The sequence below is a fragment of the Typopeltis vanoorti genome, chromosome 7, assembly GCF_054136105.1.
Source record: "Typopeltis vanoorti isolate ZY-2024b chromosome 7, IOZ_Tvanoo_1.0, whole genome shotgun sequence".
Taxonomy (NCBI): Eukaryota; Metazoa; Arthropoda; class Arachnida; order Uropygi; family Thelyphonidae; genus Typopeltis; species Typopeltis vanoorti.
This window is the reverse complement of record NC_143555.1, coordinates 9,621,911-9,645,403: the sequence shown is the minus strand read 5'-3', so window position 1 is coordinate 9,645,403 and position 23,493 is coordinate 9,621,911. Positions and strand designations below refer to the sequence as shown.

Here is a 23,493-nt window from a genome sequence, read left to right as displayed (position 1 = left end):
GGATTTTATGCGGTTATTAAGGGATAACTATCTGGGACAGCATGTAATGGAAAATACTAGGGGTCAGAGAGTGCTTGACCTAGTAATTACATCTGAGGATTTGGCTGTAACAAATATGACCACATTGCCACCAATCGGTGAGAGTGATCATAGGGTCTTAACTTGGGAGGTGGCTAAAGGTGTAGAATTTTCAATTAAGACAGGGTACATATGGAATTATCGGGCTGGAAAGTATGACATGCTTAGGAGTTTGATTGGTTCGGTGCCATGGCATGTACAACTGCAAGGGCTAGAAGTTGATAGTGCATGGGAGGTAGTTAAGAAGTGCTTGCATGAAGCAATGGCTGACTGTATACCCAGAGTCCTAATAATAAATCAAGTAGGGGTTAAATGGATGAATAACACCATTAAGCTTGAGTTGCAAAAAAAGAAACAACTATGGAGGGAATTTAAGGAGAAGGGTGACCGGCAGGCACATGAACGGTATAAAGCGCAGGCCAGAAGGGTGACGAGTGTGGTAAGAAAAGCAAAAAAGGATTACGAAAGAACATTGGCCATGCAGGCTAAAGAGAATCCTAAACAGTTTTTTAGATATGTAACAAGTAAAAGGAAAAATGTACATGGCAGATTGATTTTAAAGAATGCTGATGGTAGGGAGGTAACTGAATCAGTTGAGATAGTTGAGTTACTGAGTGAGCACTTTGCAAAAGTATATCATCCAGGTGGTGACATTGCAGAAACAAATAAACCAGTAGATTATACGGGAATTGTGGTTAATGAAGTGGAGGCGAGTAGTCTATTGCATAACCTCAATGTCAATACATCTGTGGGATTGGATGGTATACCAGCTCGTGTTGTACGAGAAGCAGCTAAAGAATTGTCAGTACCCTTGACCATTTTGTTTAATTTGAGTCTCGGGTCTGGGTTAGTCCCGAGCGGGTGGAAAGAGGGGAAAATAGTTCCACTGCATAAAGGTGGTTCCAAGACTGCTGTTGTAAATTACTGACCGATTAGCATATCAGGAATCATTGTCAAGGTCTTAGAGAAATTAGTCAAGAAAAGAATACATGATTGGATAGATGAAAATGGGATATTGTATGGGGGACAACATGGTTTTGTGAAGGGTAGATCATGCCTCAGTAACTTGCTCACGTTTTATAACACAGTGACGGCTGAACTGGATAGGGGTAATGGGTTTACAGTGATACTACTGGACCTTGCCAAGGCCTTTGATAGGATACCACATGGAACCCTAATCAGTAAACTGGAGCAGATGGGTATAGACATAGGGTTGGTGAGATGGATAAGAGGGTGGTTGAAGGAGAGATATCAAAGAGTGGTTTATTCAGGAGTGGAGTCTAAAAGACGTCTTGTGACTAGTGGAGTGCCACAGGGCTCTGTTCTTGGACCACTGCTTTTCAATTTGTTCATCAATGATATTGGAAAGAATCTGAGAGGAAGTGTTCACTTGTTTGCTGATGATGCAAAGTTGGGTAGAGCAATTGTGAGTGCACAAGATGTCAAAATTTTACAGGATGATTTGGATAGTTTGGAGGACTGGGCTAGGAAAAATGGATGTGAATTTAATGTGTCAAAGTGTAAGGTTATGCACTTTGGGGTGAAAAGAATAGCAGCAGTATATCGCATTGGTGGAATCATGCTCCAGGAGATTGATGAGGCCAGGGATTTGGGAGTGTTCGTGGATAGGGAGTTGAAGTTTAGGAGGCACATTGCAAAAGTAACTAACACAGCTCACCAAATCACTTGGCTTCTGAAAAATACTTTAACATGCAGAGACAAACAAGTTGTTGTTCCTCTGTATTGAGCCTTGATAAGACCCCATCTGGACTTCTGTGCCCAGCTATGGGCACCAGGGTTTCTTCATGATGGGGAGGAAGTGGAGAGGGTCCAGAGACGAGTGACCAAGATGATAGCAGGGCTGTGGAATGAACCTTATGAGAATAGGTTGAAGATTTGTGGGTTGCAGAAATTGGACGATAGGCGAAGGAGGGGTGATATGATTGAGACATTCAAATTACTGAAGGGTTTTTATAAGATTGATCCAGAAGATATTTTTGAAAATATGACTGGTGGTGGGAGGACTAGGGGCCATGCATGGAAGCTGGGCAAGAGCGTGGTTGACAAGGGTGTTAGAGCTAGGTTCTTTACTTGGAGAGTGGTAAATGAGTGGAATAAGCTTCCAGAGTCTGTTGTGGGTGCTACGACTGTGAATGAGTTCAAGGCAAGGTATGATAGATACTGTGTGAATGTTGAATAGTTGTTCTTGACATGATGTTAGGGCCTCCCTCGATGAGTCTGTCGACTCCTTGGAGTTTCCCGGAACAATAATAATAATAATAATAATAAATAAACCTGCTGCAAGTTTGCAAGAGTCCCTGACTAAATTGAATAACTGTTGTAATAGATATGGTATGAAGGTCAGCATTAAAAAAACAAAGACAATGAAAATAGGTAGAATTGTTGAAAATGTCAATTGTGTTGTGAACGGGGAACCTGTGGAACAAGTAAAACATTTCAGCTACTTAGGCACGATTTTTAGTGAAGATTGTAAATTAAATATGGAAATAGCCAACAGAATAAACAAAGCTGGCATGGTAGGAAGTCATTTGAATAAATTCATATGAAATAAGAGAGAAATTAGTCGGAACACTAAATTAGCTGTATACAAGTGTATATAAGATGGTGTTCAAACCAGTTTTAACTTACCGATCTGAGAGCTGATTCAGAAGTAAAACACTTGACCAAAGACTAGAGACCACAGATATAAGAGTCCTGAGAACGTAGAAGCGTGAACAGATGGTATCAATGGCAATATCATATTAAAAACGAGGATATTAGGAAAGAACTTGACATTGTCAGCATCCAGGAATGCATTAGCAGAGCTAATCTCAGGTGGTATGGTCAGTTAAACAGAATGGGCGAGGAAAGATTAGCAAAACAAGTGTTCTCTGCCAGGTTGGCAGGAAAACGACCCAGAGGAAGACCAAGATATAGGTGGATTGATATGGTACAATGTGCCCTAGACGATAGAAATATAAGATCTGATAATGATAATATTGGAGTCTTGACAAGTAATAGACTGATTTGGAGGAAAATTGTAGATAAGAAGTTAGTAATGATGTAAATTTTTCATGTAGTACTATCATATCCTGTACACCCCTTGAGGGTACATGTCAGGAATTTGTTGATGATGATGATTAATTGTTATGTGATGTGCACATGATTATTTCAAACTATACTTTTCTCAATGAGACTTTTCTTATTTCTTGCCTCTTCTCTCCATGTGAATTTGTGCACATTTTTATGTTGGAACATGGTGTTAGTAATAACCAGTCCATGTCCTGAGCAGAAATTCAACAAATATTTGCCATTATTATTGGCTTTGCTCTTTTCTCCAAATTTTCCCAATATATTTTTGTATATCTGACAATCATTTCCTACTCTGCTATTTAGATACCCAACAAGGACCAACTTTTCCTTTTTCATTGTGTCAGATGCTTTCTCTAAATCCTCAAAAAATTCCTCCACTTCTACCTTAGTAGAACCTTCTGTGGGACCATAGGCACAAATAAGTCTCATTTTCCAGTTCCCCATTCTGATATTTGCCTACATCACTCTACTTGAGACTAACCTGCCATTCAAGAAGATCCAGATCTGTGCACAATAATTGATATGAGGCCTGATCAAGACCTTATACAATATCATCATACCATTTTTCTTTCTGCATGTCAGGGTCCTTGACATCATTGCCTTTATCCAATGTGATGTCTTCACAACTTGTGCAATGTGACCCCTGAACTTCAGGTCATGCTCCACCACCACCACTTTCAGATCTCTCATTTCCTCTACCTCCTTTAAAGTTTCCCCACCAAGTGTGTAGTTTGTATAACATCATTGCTTACCAAATTTCAAAACCTTATGCTTTGCGACATTGAACTGACACTTCCACTTTACTCCCCATTCATGCAACCTATTCAAGTCTTCCTGCATGTTCATAACATCTGCTTGACTCTGCATTGCTCTCCCAGTTTTGCATCATCTGCAAACAGCTGCATATCACTAGTCAAACCCATCCCAGTATCTTTAACATACAAATTCAACAACATTGGTCCAAAAACTGACCCTGTTGTACACCACTAGTGACCTTCCTCTTACAGGATATACAACTTTCTGATACCTCTCTGACAGCAGTCACTGATCTTGCTCAGAAGTCGGTTATCCAATCCATCTATTTCAATTTATTTAATAATTTGTCATGTGGGAGCCTAAAAACTTTTGCAAAATCTAAGTATACCACTGTATATGCAGTATGTATATGTATATCCCCTGTCCAAGGTATTTGTCACCTTGTTATTGTACATAAGTTAGTAAAACATGATCTTCCCTTAACAAACCCACTGATAACTGCAAAGAATACTGCTGTTTTCAACCCAGTTCTATATCCTACTTCTCACCAATTTCTCCAACACCTTCACCACAACTCCAGGTATACAGATTGTCCTATAATATGAAGTTAGAGCCTTATCACCACCTTTATGCAGTGGAACAATTCTACCTTCCTTCTTCTGGAACATTCCCTTAAGATGCATGGTGATATGTTATCAAATCCTATTGCCTTATTGACATCATGGTTATTTATTTCCTAAAATACCTCCTGCTCACTCACAATTAAGCCATCATCACCTATGGCCTCTACATATATGTTCCTCATGATTCCACCCTCATCAGGAAGAAACACTGTTATAAATTGATCACTGAAACCTCAATGTCTTCTGCATAGTTACCATTCTACCATTTTCATTCATTAACATAATCTTACCATGATCATTCTTCCTTCTACTTGCTATGTATCTAAAAAGAAAAAAAAAAGCTCAGGTTTTCTTCACCTGATTTGCCAATATCTGCTCACAGTGCACTTTTTTTTTTCCTAACTAACTGAGTCACCCTCCTGGCTTGTTATTATACTCTTCATGAAACTAATTATTACCATTAATCATCATGTACTGCCTCCAAAGTAGCTTCGTCCAGATTTCATGCTTAAGCCCCTCATTCATCCATTTTACACCTACCTTATTCAGCCTTTTGGTCTTCAAAATACATGCACACATCGATGCTGTTATGTATTTCTTTGTTAGTTCCCGAGCAGCATTTATTTCCTTACTGCTCATTCCATGTTATAGCCCCATGCTGTCTTCTAAGCTTGTCATAGTCACTAGCCTTATAATTCCGCATATATCCTTTCCTCACAGAAGTCCACATATGGCTAGCCTCAACCCAGGTGACCACTTCATGATCACTCTCACCAACTGGAGGAAAGTATGTAACTCCACTCACAATTACATTCTCTGATGATATGATCATATCTAAAACTCTCAATCCTTGCATGCCCTCTGTTGCATGCTGCTTGAGATAGTTATCTCTCAAGAAATTCAATTTTCTTATTCCTAGATGCTATTTCTTCATTTCAATCTAGACCACCATAATTAAAATCCCCCATAACAATTACCTTTCCTTTTGTTCACTAATCCAAGTTGTTTATACATTTCTTCATCAAAACCCTCTATATTCCCTGGCCTACAGCAACATCCAACTAAATATGTCTTCCTGTCAACTTCCACATTACACCACACTGCCTCATAACGAGTGCCACCATTTCCCTCTTTCATGTCTACCTTATGTGAACTTAATTTCCCTGCTGTCATCAGCAGCACTCCCCCTCCCTTCTTGCCCTTTCCATCCTCACAAAAAATACTGTATCCTTCCATTTCTATTCTTGTTACGATATCATCTTCATTCAACCACGTTTCACTTATTAGAATGATTATGGGGTGAATAATCTCAATCACTTAAACCATTTCACCCCCTTATTTCTGATATTTCTGGCATTTGTAAACAAGTACAGCAGGTGATTTTTAGGTCTGTAGCCACTCCTATCCAAACCACTGGTTGGTTGTGATTCCCCCACACACACACACACAACACACACCTGCCCATGTCCAATCACCTTTATCACCACTTACTTCATATATCCGTTCAGTCTCAACTTCCCCACCCACATCGTAATGTACTCTATCTCCATACACATATTCACTGCTACTTTCAACATCCACTCTTCTTATACCATGTCTCCCTGTCCACCTGGCTCCCACCCATTTCCGTGTTCCTCTTACATTCCCATTCTCTCTTCTTCTCTCATACTACCATTGTTTACACTGCCAAGCACTCCTGTCTCTTTAATACAACTCTCCTGATCTTTCTCTTCATCTGTTACTTTTGATCTCTTGCATGCAGCAAAAACTGTTCTTCTATTTAGCAACACTTTCTTCAGTACATTCACTCCAAAGCTATTTAAATTCAACCCATTATCCACAAACTGTAGTCTCTTCTCACACAGCTCCGCTAGCATACCATTCATGATGCCAGCTTTCCATCTCATCTCATCATTGTCATTCCTTGGCAACACACTGACAACCTTAGTAAACTGCTTACTATAACAGTCTATTGCTGTGCACTCTGAGTTTGATATAGTGAGAGTTGACTATATTTTGTTATAAATTATACACTCTCATCTAGCTTATTCCATTCTGTAGCAGGCCTTCCATCTACAACAGATTACTCTTCTTTAAGGAACTTTTCACCTGACATTCTAAAAGAGCAGGGAATTTACCACATATTCAAATGACCCAATGCCAGTGTATTCTCTGTTGTCCCATTTCACACATAAAATCTATATAACTGAAGTAAAAATTCACACGTATACCACAGTAAATAAATTTTAATAATATGTAGATATTTTGTTTTAAGTATCTTAAGATATCATCAGTGCAGTTATTACAAACAATACCTAGGAATTATATTCAAAGGAACAGTTAGTGCACATGCTTACATTGGAATCCCTCTATGCGTACAGTAGCGTGTTTGGGGAATTAAAAAATAATAATAAATTGGCTGTAATTTAAAATTAGATCAAAATATATCTGATAAATTTATGTTACACAATTGAGGATAATAATTTCCCAGACTTTTGTGATAGTGAGACAGCCATTACGGTTCAGAGTAGGTCTGTGATGTAAGACTTCAGCATCTTCTTTATATAAACACTCATGTTTATATAAGGATCTATGTAGCAGCTTGGTGTTTTTCCATTGGTTAAGATTTTCATCTCCATGTTGTGCGAGGCCAGATTTGTGCGGTATGATAAGACGGATATGGTCTTGATGTTCAGAGATGTGTTTACTTATAGATCTTCCTGTTTGTCCATAGTAAGACATCTTACAAGAACATGAAACTTCATATATGCCAAGTAGCATCATAAGTGAGTGTTTGTCTTTTGGAGAAGGTAGCAAATTGTGAATCATGTTGATTGGTTTATAGGTAGCAGTGAGTTTGTATTTGTTCATAATGTTTGACAGACATTCTTCTGAGATGCCTTTGATATATGGTATAGGAGTCCTAAGGGCTTCTTCTTGTCTGGATTGATGTTGTAGGGAAGTGGCTGATGATTTTTTGAGTTATTTTTGGATTGTATTCATTTAATAAGGCTGTATCTTTAATCATTTCCAAGTCTTGTTTTAAGGATTCTTCAGAGTAACAAAATTTGTGTGCTCTGGATACCAAAGATTTTATGATGCCATATTTTTATGATTTGAAATGAAAATGAAAAATGACCTTCATCTTCTTCATGAGGAAGTGGAAGTGATCGGTAAGGAGATACTGGAAGTTAAAGCGGAGTTTAATGTGTTAAACAGAGAAATTAGGACTATAGAGATTACTTTAGCTGAAGTAACTAGAACAGGATTACATATGGGTGAGTCTTTGGTGAATGATTCAGTAATAAATAGTATGGGAGTGATTGGGAGTCAATATAATAAAACCACAAGTGGCCTAGAAGAAATGAGATGTAGTGAGAGTGGGGGGGTAAGTAATAGAGAGTTGAGTAATGAAGCTGGGAGAGTCATGCTGAATAGTGTAGAGAATGAGTCCATGAGTGTGGACTTGAATGAAGTTAAGAGTAGTAAAATATATGGTGATTCTATGATTAAGGGTATGGAGAGTGGTATGCATGAGGAGTGCTTGGCTGATGGGACAATAGAAAGAGTGGCTTTAGCAATAAAGAGAGGGCATGAAGCAGACAAGATGATAGTTATGGTGGGTACGAATGACCTGAGAGGTAGTATAAATCGGGTAGGAAAAGATTTAAGAACATTATTAGATATTGTGAAGAGGAAAAGTGTCAATGGGAGAATAGTGTGTGTGCTGCCTCGTTTTGACAATTACGAGTTAAGTAGACGAGCAATGATAATGAATGATATGATTGCAAGAATGTGCAGAAAAAGAGGTCTGGAGTTTGTTGATGTTTGGAGTGTGTTTGAAGGAAAAAGGCAGTTGTATGCTAGAGATGGACTGCATCTTAACATGGAAGGACATAAGCGATTGAAGAAGTTATTGTTTTCTGAACAGGTTGAAGTTATTGGGCAGGGAAACTAATATTGAAAAGGTTGAGTGTAAGAGAGAGAAACTTTAGCACTGATTGTGTATTTATTGATCCTTATAGGCTGAATAAAATGCAGAAGAGAGGGGATAAAAATCGGCATAGGACTACGGTAGTTAATGACTTATATATCAGTTCTAAAGCCGGTACAAGATCTAGAGGGAATCTGCAATTTTTGTATACCAATGCTAGAAGCATTCGAAATAAGAGAGAAGAATTTTTGGCATTAGTCAGTGAAATCTCACCAAAAGTTGTAGGCATTAGTGAAACTTGGCTGTCAGCAGAAGATGTGGTCACTGGAATTGAATGTGATGGGTACACTATTTTCAGGGAGGATAGAGCAGATAGAACAGGGGGAGGAGTACTGTTGATGATAGCTGATGTGTTGCAGCCAAAGAAAGTAGTATATCATGATGATAGACATGTGAATAAGAGTTCATTTGAGGCAGTCTGGTGCGAAATAGCGACCAACGCAACCAAATATACAGTTGGATGCTGCTATAGGCCAGGGAGTACGGGGGGAGATATTGAATTCATGCATCAGCAACTTAGTGCAATGAGTGAAGGCTTGGTGATTATTATGGGGGATTTTAATTACGGTGATATCAATTGGAAGGAGGAAATATCACGTAGCAAAAAGGAAATGGAATTCATACATCTTCTACGAGATAATTACTTGAAACAGCACGTAACTGAAGGGACACGTGGTGTGAGAGTGTTGGACCTGGTTATTGGTTCAGAGGTTATATGCATAAGTAAGGTGTCCTCGTTACCTCCAGTTGGTGAAAGCGATCATGTGGTATTGACTTGGGAGGTTGCAAAATCTGTGGATTTTTCTATTAAGAAGGGGTATGTACGGAACTACAGGTTAGGCAATTATAACAAGCTTCGGAGTGAGCTTGCAACCATCCCATGGCAGAACATATTGCAAGGGAAAGATGTTAGCAGTGCTTGGGATAAAATCAGCGGGTATCTGAGGAAAGCAATATCAGATTGTGTCCCCATGGTTAGGAGGTCAAACAAGGCAGGCATTAGATGGATGAGCAGTAGTATCAAGCTTGAACTGCAAAAAAAGAAAATGTTATGGAGAATTTACAAGGAGAAAGGCGATCAGGACACCCATGAGCAGTACAAGGCTCAAGCTAGGAAAGTTACCAGCATAGTAAGAAAAGCTAAATCAGATTATGAGAAGACCTTAGCCAAAGAGATCAAGGGTAATCCCAAAGAGTTCTTCCGCTATGTGGCAAGTAAGGGGAAGAATGACTTCGGAAGGATAACCTTAGTGGGTGCTGATGGTATTGAGGTGACAAAATCAGATGTAATAGTCGAGTTACTGAGTGATCACTTTTCAAAAGTCTATCACCCAAGTGAGGATATCTCTATACCTACAGCAATACCTAATGTGAGAATTGAAGCTAAAGAATCAGAGGTATTAAATATATTGCAAAACTTAAATGCAAACACTGCGGTAGGCTTAGATGGAATATCAGCTCGGGTGTTGCGTGAATGTGCAAATGAATTGTCAACCCCTCTCACCTGGATATTTAACTTAAGTTTGAACTCTGGTATGGTCCCTAGGGAGTGGAAGTTAGGCAGAGTGGTTCCTTTGCATAAGGGTGGCTCTAAAACTGCGGTATTGAATTACAGACCAATCACCATCTCAGGAGTAGTGGTAAAAGTATTGGAAAAGTTGGTTAAAGACAAAATTCAAGAATGGGTGGATCAGGATATGATACTCTATAGAGGCCAACATGGTTTTGTTAAAGGTAGATCCTGCCTTAGCAATCTATTAACTATTCATAATAGAATAACATCTGAGTTGGACAAAGGAACTGGCTACACAGTGGTACTTCTGGATTTTGCTAAGGCTTTTGACAGGATACCCCATAGAACACTGTTACGCAAATTGGAGCAGATGGGAATGGATATTAAATTGGTGATATGGATAGGAGAATGGCTCAGGGAGAGATACCATAAGGTGGTGTATGGAGGAGCCGAGTCCAGAATGAGGCAGGTGACCAGTGGTGTGCCTCAGGGCTCTGTGCTTGGGCCAATGTTGTTTAATTTGTATATAAATGATATAGGAAACGGCTTAAAGGGAGATATTCAGTTGTTTGCTGATGATGCAAAGTTGTGTAGTGCAATAAAAAATCAAGCTGATGTTGAAAGTTTGCAGGAGGATTTAAATAAGCTGGTAAAATGGGCAAAAGAAAATGGATGTCAGTTCAATGTGGAAAAGTGTAAAGTCATGCATTTTGGGATTAAAAGATTACCAGCTGTGTACTACATCGATGGAAAGGTACTCCAAGAGATTGATGAGGCTAGGGACTTAGGGGTATTGGTAGATAGGGAGATGAAGTTCAGAGGACACATTACTAAGTCCAAGATTGCACATAGGATTACTTGATTGTTGAGGAACACACTTACATCCAGAGATAAAGAGGTTATTATTCCCCTTTATAAAGCATTGATACTTCCACATTTGGAATTCTGTGCTCAGGTCTGGTCACCTGGATTCCTTGGAGATGAGGAGGCTGTGGAGAGGGTTCAGAGAAGAGTGACCAAGTTGGTGAGTGATATAAAAAATGCTCCCTACATTGATAGATTGAGAGCTTGTGGATTGCAGAGATTGGTTGATAGGCGAAGAAGAGGGGATATGATAGAAACATTCAAATTACTAAAAGGTTTTTATAGGATTGATGCAGGGGAAATGTTTCAGCTGTGTGAAAGTGATGGAAGAACAAGAGGTCATCTCTGGAAATTAAAGAAGAGTGTGGTTAACAAAGGTGTCAGAACAAGGTTTTTTGCCTGGAGGGTGGTGAATGAGTGGAATTCATTGCCTGACTTAGTTGTGAGCTCTTCGTCTGTAAATGAATTCAAGAAGAGATATGACAGATATTGTTTTGCTAGTTTGGGTCTCCCGCGATGAGTCTACTGACTCCATGGAGATACCCGTAATAATAATAATAATAATAATAATTTTATGATGCCAGCTAATCTCTCTCGTCTTCTATTTATTTCTCCCAGCCCATTTGGACTTATAAATTTTCAACATCCTATTTTAGCATTAAAGTCATCACCAATGAATGTGTATGTTGACTTGTAATTTAATGCCTGTTCAAGATTCATGTAAAAATTTTCTATTTCTTGATTATCAGCTACAGATGTTGGAGCATAGCAGGATATTAATTTTATTGTTATTGTTCTCTATTCCAATTAGAAGCATACCTATTCTTTCAGATATGATGTTACAAGAAAGGATTGACTTGGTGAGCTTAGATTTAACAATAAAGCCCACTCCATCTTGTTTGCCATTGCTTGAGGATGCTCCAAGGAGTATCTGAGAGCCATCATACCATCTTGCTGTCAGTTATTTTAATCTTTTTGTTTCATTCACTAAGAGGATATCTAAGTTGATATTGGTTAGTTCTTTGATTAATAAATCTTTTCTATAGTCTCTTTCTGAAGTTTGAGTATTGAAGTTACTGATTGCCATTTTCAAAGATCTAATAGGCGGCCTGCCTTCATCTGTGAAATTCTTAGCATTCCTGGCCTCACAATGCCTTACTACTGCCGTAGAAAGGTCAATGTTGGTCGTGCAGCCCCCCAGGGCCATTTCTGTTGTTGCAGTAGTGGCATCTTTGCTGTAGTCAAATATACACTTCTCCTAACTAAGGTTCAGAAATGTCCACCAGAGCTCTGTTAGTGGTATTGGATCCAGGTGTGATAATGGCTAGGATTTCTAATACCCAAGGGTGCACCACGGGGGGGAGTAGAGTTGGACTTTTCACCACCCTCCATCTGACATGTTAAATATTATTAAGAACTGATAACCTTTGAAATGCCATTTTAACCATTAAACATATTTTAATAGTTTCTCTTATTTCTGCAATGTATATCATTGTTTTATTGCTTTTAATGCTATATATCATATTTAGGATAAAAAGTACAGTAATTTTACCAAGGATAGACAGGATAGGAGAAGAGGACGTATGCTGCTAATGATATTAAATGACTTGAATCCATTTAGAGTTCAGAGTTATGACTGCACTACTAGTGACAGTTTGTCATGTGGCAGTGAGATTGAAGCCATCTGGTGTGAGGTAGAATCTAATAAGATCAAATACACAGTGGGATGTTACAGACCTAGTGGATCGATTGCTAGTGATGAAAAAATGCATTATCAAATAAAGATGATGAGGCAGAAATGAGTAATCATAATGGGGGACTTTAATTATCTTAACATAGATTGGGTAGCAATAAAATCTCATGAGAAGAATGAAACTGAATTTATTGAACTGTTGTGAGACAACTTCCTTAATCAACATGTGACAGAAGGAGCTCAAGGTCAAAGGGTGCTAAATTTGATTATGTGTCAGTGGGAATTTCATTTAAAGGCGTGTCTATTCTGCCTCTAGTTGGTGATAATGACTATGCAGTACTCACTTGAGAAGTGGCTAGGTTTATGAATATTTCATTCAGAAATGGTTACATGCTGAACTACAAAGCAGGAAATTATGACCAACTGAGGAGTATGTTGGATACTGTGCCATGTTATTAGTTGTTCGATGGGAAGGATATCGAGAGTACGTGTGATGCATTTAGAAAATTCTTAAATGATGCAGTATCAGAATGTGTCCCTAGAATCAAAGAATAAATAGGCTTGAGTGTGTAATCTAATTAAGCAAGAAATTCATAAGAAAAAGATAATGTGGATGGAATACCATGTGCAGGATGATGTCAGTTATGAAAGTTATAAGCAGCTCTTGTACAAAAAGCTAAGTCTGAGTATGGAAAGAAATTGGCTTTGCAAGGCTAAAGACAACCCAAATGAATTCCATCGTTATGCTGCAAGTAAAAGAAAGAATAACTCTACTGAATGTAGATGGTATGTGGGTGACTGATGTAGAAGAGATTATTCAGCTAATGAGTGGCTTTGCTAAAAGCTATCAACATGGTATATGCAACATTGAGCTCACTGCTACATTGTAAATGAAGAAACATAGGTGTATGAGGATGAGCTACTACACCTGTTACACAAACTGAATAGGAATTCTGCAATAGGGACTGATATGATATATCAGCATGGAAGGTAAAAGAGTGGTCAGCCAAAGTGACTAGTCCTTTGACCAGGCTATAATTTGAGTCTGAGAAAAAAAAAAAAGCCGATTCTACAGGAGGGAAAGAATGTATGGTAATTCCATTGCACAATGCAAAGACTGATATCCAGCTAATGACCTATCAGTAGTATCTCTGGAGTGGTGGTGAAGATTTTGGAAACATTGGTTACTTTGCAAAGAACAGTATGGGTTTACAGGAAAGGTCATGTTTTAGCACCTTTCTCGCATTCTATAATAATCTTACTGTTGAGTTAGATAAGAGAAATGAACTTTATCTTTTCTTAATGAAGAAAAATACACCCTGATAATTTTGGATTTTGCTAAGGCTTTTGACACAATTCAGCATAAATTGGAGTTCGGATTATAAAATACTGGCATAAAAAAGAGGACAGCTGACTCACTGACATCAAACAGTACTATATTGGGGATTTGAGTCTGCAGAATTTAAGATAACTAGTGATGTACCACAAAGTTCAGTCCTTGGTTCATTGTTATTTAATCTGTACATTAATGACATTGGGAAGGAATTGTGACATACAGCTATTTGCTGATGATGCAAACATAGGGTGGGTGCTGCTGATATTATTATTATTATTATTATTATTATTATTATTATTATTATTATTCAGGCCTCCATGGAGTCAAAAGACTCATCGTGGGAGGTCCTTCCTAAGAACATAAAGTCTGTCAAGACTCATCGAGGGGAGGTCCCCCCTCAATGAGTCTTGAAACACAAAGTCTATCATACCACTCCATAAACTTGTCGACCATTCTCACTCTATTGCACCACTCCATCAGGCAATGCATTCCAAGGTTCAACACCCTCCATGCAAAGAAACCACTCCCCACCCTCTTGCTCATAGTTTCCTTTTGCAACTTCCAGGGATGGGCTCTTGTCATCACTCCTTCCCGCTGTTCAACCAAGTGAAAGAACTCCCCAGGGTCAACCCTGTAACCACCTCTCAACAGTTTAAAAGTCTCAATCATATCACCTCTCCTTCTTCTATCCACCAAACCCTGCAGTCCACATTCCCTCAACCGATCCTCATAACTATCATTGTACAGTCCTGAAACCATCTTTGTTATCTGCCTTTGTACCCTTTCCACAGTTAATTTATTCCCTTCAAATCCTGGGGGCCAAATCTGAGAACAATAGTCCAAGTGTGGTCTGATCAGGGTCTTATACAAAGGAATGAAACTGTTTTATCTCTGCAGGTCAGCTTCCTTCTCATTATTGCAGCAATCCTCTGTGTTACCTTCACCACCTTTGCAATATGTCCCCTAAATTTCAGGTTTCTATCAATTAACAACCCCAGATCTCTTGTCTCCCCAACTTCCTCCAGTATAACTCCTCCCATAGAGTATGCAGCATCCCATCGATGTTTCCCAGACCTCAAGCCCTTACATTTTGCTGCATTAAACCAATACCCCCATTCATTTGCCTATCTATCTAGCTTATTCAAATCCTCTTGCAGGGCTACCACATCTGCACTATTACTAATAATCCTTCCCAGCTTCGCATCATCCGCAAACAACTGAATATCCCCTTGCAATCCACTGGCTATGTCATTGATATGAAGGTTAAACAATATAGGTCCTAGTACTGAGCCCTGTGGGACCCCACTTGAAACTGCTCCACCATACACAACTCTCTGATACCTATCAGACAGCCAATCCTGAATCCAGTTGACCAATCTGACATCCAGACCCATGTGCTGCAACTTAAATATCAGCTTATCATGTGGCACCCTGTCAAATGCCTTTGCTAAGTCTAAGAAAATTGCAGTATATGCCTTTCCCTCATCTAATGTTCTTGTAACTGTATTATAAAAGGCTAGCATATTGCTAAAACAAGAGCGCCCTTTCACAAATCCATGTTGACTCTCACAGATAACATTGCCCTCATCTGCCCAATGCTGTATACGGTCCCTCACTACTTTCTCCAAGATCTTAACAACTACTGATGACACACAATTTGGCCTATAATTAGACACTTCCAGTCTGCTACCACCCTTATGCAATGGCACTATCTTACCTTCCTTCCATTCCCTGGGCATCTTTCCTGCAGCCAGACTTTCATTGAAAAAGCCAGGTTAACGGCACTGTCAGTTCCCTAGCATATTCTCTCAAACTCATGGTGAAATACCATCCAGTCCCAAAGCTTTACTGACATCCAGAGTTCTCAGTTTCGGAAACACACTCTCCTCCTGTACCTCTAAACCTCGAACCTGCCCTATCCCTCTAGCATTAAAATTGACTCCTCTAGGATGAAATACTCCAATAAAGTGGTCATTGAACAATTCCACTATGTAAAATGCATGTAATATGTATGTGATATGTAAAATGCATGTAATGTGTAAATGTAAAATGTAATATGTAATCTGCATGTAATATGTAAAATGATTTGAATAATAGTGAATTGTGGGCATATAAAATAGCTGTCAGTTTTATGTTAGTAAATGTAGTCATGCACTTTGGTGTGACTAGCTGTCCAGTGTCATATTATATTGGTGGAATTATGCCAAAAGAAACTGATCTGGCTAGGGATCTTGGATTTTTAGTAGACAGGAAGTTGCAGTTCAAGGACCATATAGAAAAGATTGCAAATACAACTCAGAGGTTAATTGCAATGCTGAAACGGACTTTGACATGCAAAGATAAGAAAATCATTTTACCTCTTTAGAAGTGTTTGATAAAATCGCTTGGACTATTGCATGCAGATCTGGTCTTCTCCTGGTTTCTGTGGTGATTCTGATACAGTGGAGAGAGAGAGAGAGAGAATGCAAAGGAGAGTGTCAAAAATGATATCAGGATTGTGGAGTACTGATTATGAAGATAGATTGAGAATTTGTAGGCTGCAGACACTAGCAAACAATAGAAAGAGGGGTGATATGATTGAGACTTGCAAACTTTTGAAAGGGTTATACAGAATTTCAGTAGATGGATTTTTTTCATTTTATGGAAGGGTGGGAAAGAATGCAAGGGCATCCTTGGAAGTTGTGAATGAATGCTGTCAACAAGGGAGTGCTAGATTTTTCTCTCAGAGTGGTCGGTGATTGGAATGGATTGCCATTGGATGTAGTGTGTCAAATTAGTATGAATAAATTCATGACCAAGTGTGATATCTGGTGTGGATAGTATGGCCTCCTTTGAGTCCATGACTCCCTGGATGTCTCTCTTAATAATAATTTTAGTTGATATGGATTGATTTTCACTATGTATTTATTGATTTACGTATGATTAATCTGCATCATATGAAATGATGCAGATTAATATATTTGTTTACTTGTTTTGCCATTTACTTAAGTAATTTTCATTCCATTAAGATATAGCATTTTAAAAGATATAAATTTTAAAATATAGCATTATGTACAATTTTGACTGCCAACTTCCACAGTATGATAGCATCTAATGATTTATCCCTGGTATGCAAATTATTCAGTAGAGAGGAATCTGTATGCTATAATAATATTATATGTCAGCAGAAGTACTTAATTATTAATTACTTCTGTTGACTTCTCATTGAAGTCTGGTTAGTGAGCCCTAACTCCCTTATTATTGCAGACCAGCTGAGTCATCCATTGTCAGTTAACCATTCTCCGCCCATCATTTTATATATATATATATATATATATATATATACACACATACACAGGTATCCCTTGCTTAACATGGTTTTGCTTAACTTGGGATATGATTAACACAGCAAAATTAATTGTGACACTCCCTTTATATACTCGGCAAGAGGTTTAATTAACACGCCTTTAAATTTACTACTCAAAAACATGCAAGCCTCGAGGAGTGTTTCCTGGTCGAGAGAAATGGTTGAATCTTATTGCAAGAGAAATAACAGCTTTCAAAGCTCTTTTGCTTTTAGATAATACACGTGGTCATCCAAATTCTCTTAATGATCTGTGTGAGAATGTGAAAGTTTTATTTTTTTCCACCAAATATGACATCATTGTTACGACCCATGGACATGAGTGTCATTGCAACTTTCAAAGCCTATTTTCTTAAAAAGACATTTTCAAAGGCAGTAGAAACAACAATGGGAGAAAATGGATTACGCTCCAAGAATTTTGGAAAAATCTTAACATTAAACATGCAGTTAAAAACATTCATGACTCATGGGAGCAAGTGTCTTCTAGCTGCATGAGAGCTGTTTGGAAAAACCTTTTGCTGGAATGTGCTAATTACTTAGGTGGTTTTCAAAATCCTGTGAATAACGTGGTTGAAGAAATCGTTGCAGTTGGTGAAGACCTTGGTTTTGATGAAGAAGATGTTAAAGAAATATTGGATTCAAATTCAAAAGATTTCAGTGACAATGATCTTGAAATTCAACAACAATGCGCATATGAAGACAATGAACAAATGGAATGTGAAGATGAGGTTCCAAAGGAGATAACAATCGAAGAACTGGATTGACTATTATTCAAATTAAGTGGATATTGGTTGTAGTGATGCAAAGGATTCGTATGGTAAATTATAACCTCTGCATCACTACAATCTTAGTATTTTTTGGGTCTGCCTACTCACTGATGAGATCTCAACAAAGGTCGAAACTGGTCTGGGTAGTGACCCCCCCATAATGTATAACATCATACATCTCCTAGGAGATGTGTTTTACATTATGGGAAAATACTAAGGATAGTGATCAGAGCTTAACCTACCTTTTGCTACGAATTGCCCCTGTCATGAAAGGTTTGCTTATGCTTGGATCTGCCGAAATTTTTGTAGTTTCTATCTATATATTCAGCATGAAACTTTTGCTGTTTCTCTAAAACACTTGCAGTTTCTCTATTCGGCTTTGAAATAATGTTGGATTCAATATCCACTTAATTTGAATAATTTTGCATCGCCGAAGTGAAGCCTTTTGGCTCTCTATTTCAGTAATTCTTGGATGGACTATTTTGCAATTTAGAATAGCTTAAGTAGTAAGTAATAGATGTGGATCCAGATGTCAACTGAAGAATGCTTGTTTGCCAAGGTCTAGAGAGTCATTTTGCTTGTTATTGTAGAATTTATGCTGATAAGAAAAAAAATTAAAACTGTTTAAATGACTCTTGATGAATTTTTTTGATTAAAAAATGCAGTAACTAATGTAGGTTCAAGTATTTATTAAATATTTATTTTGCATTCATTTTTTATCTTTCCTAAAAGAGTACCATATAAAACAAATTATTAATATAGTAATCGATCATGGACAAATTGTAATTTTTACCATTGATTATTATATTTGATTAACACAATTTTGATTTACTTGGTAATATCGTGGGATTAATTAATCGCATCAATCAAAGAATACCTGTATTGTCATTTATCCTGTTATAATTACAAATTGTATTCTTATTTAGAGCTGAAAGAAGATTTACAGAAATGCTTACTACATACATTGATGTAAATAATGCAGCATTTTTGATGGTCAATTGTGCCAATTGTTGGTTAGGTGTTGCCCTTGTAAGTTCCTGAAGTATAGTCTAGATTAATTAAAAGTGGTTTTTTAAATTATTACGTAAAAAAAAAAAATAATAATAACAATACTGGGAGTGAGAAAGGAAAAAACTTGTGAAAATTCTTAAGTACACTGAATAGTTTGTGTAAAAGATAGTGGTCATTGTCAAAATATTATTTCTTTTAATTAACATATAAAACCCAAGGAATAAGTAATGCTATTTATTTAAGGTCATATATTTCAGCCTTAAATTATTATAGACTATCATCATTGGCAACAATAGTTAATTACAAAGTGGAATGCAAACAGTAGATTGATTTGAAAAAGTAAGATCCCTGTGATGTTATGCATAAAACAATGATGCAATTAATAATTGTGGAAATAATGTAATATTAATTACCATTAGCTATTTTAAAAAATATATATCAATGTGTGATTAAAGTAAGACTTTCCCATATCGTAGATAGAGAGAGGCAGTTGTTATGATTTTTTCATAACATGTTAATTTAAAGAAATCTCTCATGGCACAAATATCTGTTAAACAGCAGTATTATTTTTGCCTGAACCCCCCCTAACTGACCTTCACATTTACATGTCAGTAAATACATGAATATGAAGTGCCCGTTAAAATTAAAATAACATTAGGATACTATCGAAATGACATGGATTTATATAAATTAATTGATATATTTCATTCATATGGCCATTTGAGTAGTTAATTCTGATGCTCCCCTACTTTACATTAATCACAAATGACTAGGTTTACCAAATTGAATTAACATATATAATGTCATAATAATATGAAGTTTTTTTATTCTGTAAATAAAATCAGTGTTTGTTTTAAAGCATGTTTTTTTTTAATCACACCATCTTAATGCATATGTGCCATCACACATCTTAACAGTTTGCTCAGTAGCTGACCAAATGATCTGATGGATTATCTTCATCTTTAATTGATTAAAGCAAATTTCTCCAGTTCCATGGCATTATTATGACAATATGTTTAATTTCAGATCTTATGAAATTTGTATTATGATGTATAGCAGTTTGAAAATATTATGTCAAAAATTAAATTCATTCACTGAAGAGTAAAACAAAAGTCAAAATTAATGTTTCTATGTAATTAAAATTATCCTGTTTTTCCTTATGCCTACAGTTAATTTTTCTCTGAGTTTTATTTATCTATTTTTATCATTGGACTGAGCTAATGTTAATTGTACATTAAGCTTTAAAGTTGTTCCAGTGTGATTAGGAGTTAATTAATCGTTGTTATTAGAATAAGAGGATATTTTAATTAATATTTCTGCCTTTATGAAATGAACATGGTTGCTGCAATTGGTCCAGGAGGTTTCTAGAAGAAACTTAAATCTGGAGTCACTTTTATTGACCTAACATCAGCTTATGACACAGTCTGGATCAGGGGCCTCTTCCTAAAGCTAAGCAATATCATAAGGTGCAAAACAACTTTCCACCTTTATGAATCCATTCTCTCCAACAGAAAGATCTGGGTCCATATTGGTGGAAAAAGGAGCAGGCCCAGATTTCTCCACAATGGTTTTCCACAGGACTCTGTGTTATCTCCTTTACTATTTAACATCTACTTGTCAGACTTACCATATACCAGCTCAAGCCAATATATATATATATATATGCCAATGATCTTGTGATCCTACACCAGTCTACCTCCTTTGCCAACCTCAAAACAACCTTGAGCACAGACCTGAACATCCTGGAGGTGTACTTTAAGCAGTGGTACTTGAAGCCAAATCCAACAAAAACTCTGTCCACAGCATTTCACCTGAACAGTGCAGAGGCGAATCGACACCTCAACCTCTCTTTCTGTGGCAAAAAGGTAGAGCATGAGCTTTACTTGAACTACCTTGGAGTGAATATGGACAGAAGCCTAACCTATAAAAGGCACATCATCAACCTATCCAACAAAATTAAAACAAGAAATAATATCATCTCATGGCTTGCTGAAACAACCTGGAGTTGTGGTGCAGAAGTCTTAAGGTCATCTGCACTGGCCCTTGCATTCTCTGCAGCAGAATATTGTATGCCTGTCTGGGAAAGAAGTGTGCACACTGACATTATAGACACCCAGCTAAACTCTACCATGTGCATAATTAGTGGGACACTGAGAAGCACCCATCTCTCTTGGGTACCTGTCCTATCTAACATTGCTCCACCATATATACGGAGAAGACAAGCCTCGATTAAAGTATTTAACAGTAATGAGTAACCCACTCCTGCCCCTGCACCAGACTCATATAAATCCACCAGTCTTCACCTAAAATCAAGAAACCTTTTCTGGTCCATGGTCAAACTCTCTTCAGCTGCCTTACCATCAACATCTGACATGTGGAGAGAACACTGGTCCAACAAATGGTTTCCTGGTTGAAGATCCCTGCGCTCTGCAGCCTGGTTTTGCTCTTCGTAGAAGATTTGGTCATCTATCAACAGGATCAGAACTAACCAGGGTAGATGTGGCTACCTACTGCATAAATGGAGACCACCCCTTATTATGACTGTTTCCCTGTGGTCCAGACAATCACTCATATTTTGAATGACTCCCCAAGGCACCAATTTCATGGTGGTGACAGAAGAGGCCCTGGATTGGCTTTCTGGACATTGATCTGTATCTGTTTTTGCCATAAGAATAAATAAATATGAAATGAACCAGATGATTACTTATCATCTGTATCAAGCCAAATTGTTTCTGGCATCAAAATTTGTGCTAGATTGTATCTGATATCATTTTTATACTACATCGTTTATAATGCATTACTCTTTAAACTTCTTTTGGTAGTTTTTAAAGTTCAGATACTTCAATTCGAAATCCACCTTATGAATAAGTTACATCAACCCAAGCAATTAATTAATTTTTGGTGATAGAACTGGAGTTGTCTGTCTCTACGTCCAGAGTTGTTAAGGTGTGGGAGAGGGCTAGAAAACAGAATTGGGTTGATAATAGCAGTGTTATATGTTTCAAACTAGTAATGGGAACTAATGGGGTTGAATAATTTGAGTGAGTTGACTAAATGATTTCCTGTTAAATAGGAACCAGCACAGTGTATATGGAAAAGCATTATCCCAAAAGAGGAATGTCACTAGTGCAGTTCTGCATGGTCTGTTAGGACCATTTCACTTGTAGAAGTGAAAGAAGTGAAGTGATAAATCTGGGAGTGGTGATAGACAAAGATTTGAATTTTATTGGTCACATTACTAAATTTGTGAAGTCATTACAACAGATTATAGCAATCATGAGGAGGACCTTAATATGAGGAATCAAAGAAGTTACAGTTCCCTTTCTATGAGGCCTTGATCAGGCCATGTATGAATTACTGTGCACAGACCTATTCACCTATAAATTGAAGATACCAATGAAATTATATTCTTGGTCTAATCCTTTATTTTCATGTTCAAACAAAGGATTGTTTGCACGTGAAGTCACTTCACGACTGGGCTATTTATATATAGAAGCTAATGACTTCACATCAATTGCCTTTGTATCCCATAATACAATGCACATATCCTTATAGACATGTATAATGCTTTGCATTATGGGATGGCCACTACCCAGACGGATTTTATTAAAGATTTTATTACAAACCTTTATTCAAGTCTCATCAGTGGGAGCCAGACCCAGAAGTGATACAAAGATTGAAGTAATGCAGAAGTCATATTTTCATATACAAGTAGTCAAAAGGTGTGTGACACCTTTTGACTACTTGTTACTAAAATACTCTGGATTAAGGATATATGTTGAAAGTTTTTTCCACTTGGTTATACTATAAATTGAAGATGCCAGGAAGTTATATTCTTGGTTTAATCCTTTATGTAAGCCAACTTCCCATAATGCAAAGCATTATTACACATCTGTATCATTGTATTATGGGATACTAAGGCAATTGATGTGAAGTCATTAGCTTCTGTATACAAGTAGTCCAGTTGTGAAGTGACTTCATGTGCAAACTTTGTTTGCTTACACTTGGGTAAAGAATTAAACCAAGAGTATGACTTTTTGGCATCTTCAATTTATAGTATAACCAGGTGGGAAAAAAACTTTCAAAATCTATTCGCCTAGCTTTCAAGTGTGATGAAGATATCTTAGAATGGGTCCAGAGAATATTCACAAAGGCACTGTTGGGTTTCTACTATTACCTAAGCTGATATGTTTGTAAAAAAAATTAAAGATGGAAGCTTAAACTTACATGAAGTAAATTTATTAGATGTAAAACTTTCACCTAAGTATTAATATCATCATCAGTATGTTAACAATGGAACACAAAAATAAAATGCAATAAAATAATCAAATTTAAAAGCACCACTACAACATAAATAAGAAAACAGATGGTCAGTAAATTCCTAATTTTAAAAATATTAAATAAAATAAAAATAAATCGATC

The 23,493-nt window shown here is 37.3% G+C and overlaps 1 protein-coding gene across 3 annotated transcripts in view; it reads left to right on the top strand.

Annotated features, from left to right (window-relative positions):
• LOC150104479 (ATP-binding cassette sub-family C member 8-like) overlaps positions 1-23,493 on the top strand; it is an 822,612-nt gene that overhangs the window by 597,877 nt on the left and 201,242 nt on the right. For all 3 annotated transcript variants that reach the window (XM_090395659.1, XM_090395657.1, XM_090395658.1), the window contains exon 25: positions 18,987-19,089. In XM_090395659.1, coding sequence (XP_090251785.1) covers positions 18,987-19,089 — 103 coding nt within the window. The remainder of the gene's footprint in view (positions 1-18,986; positions 19,090-23,493) is intronic.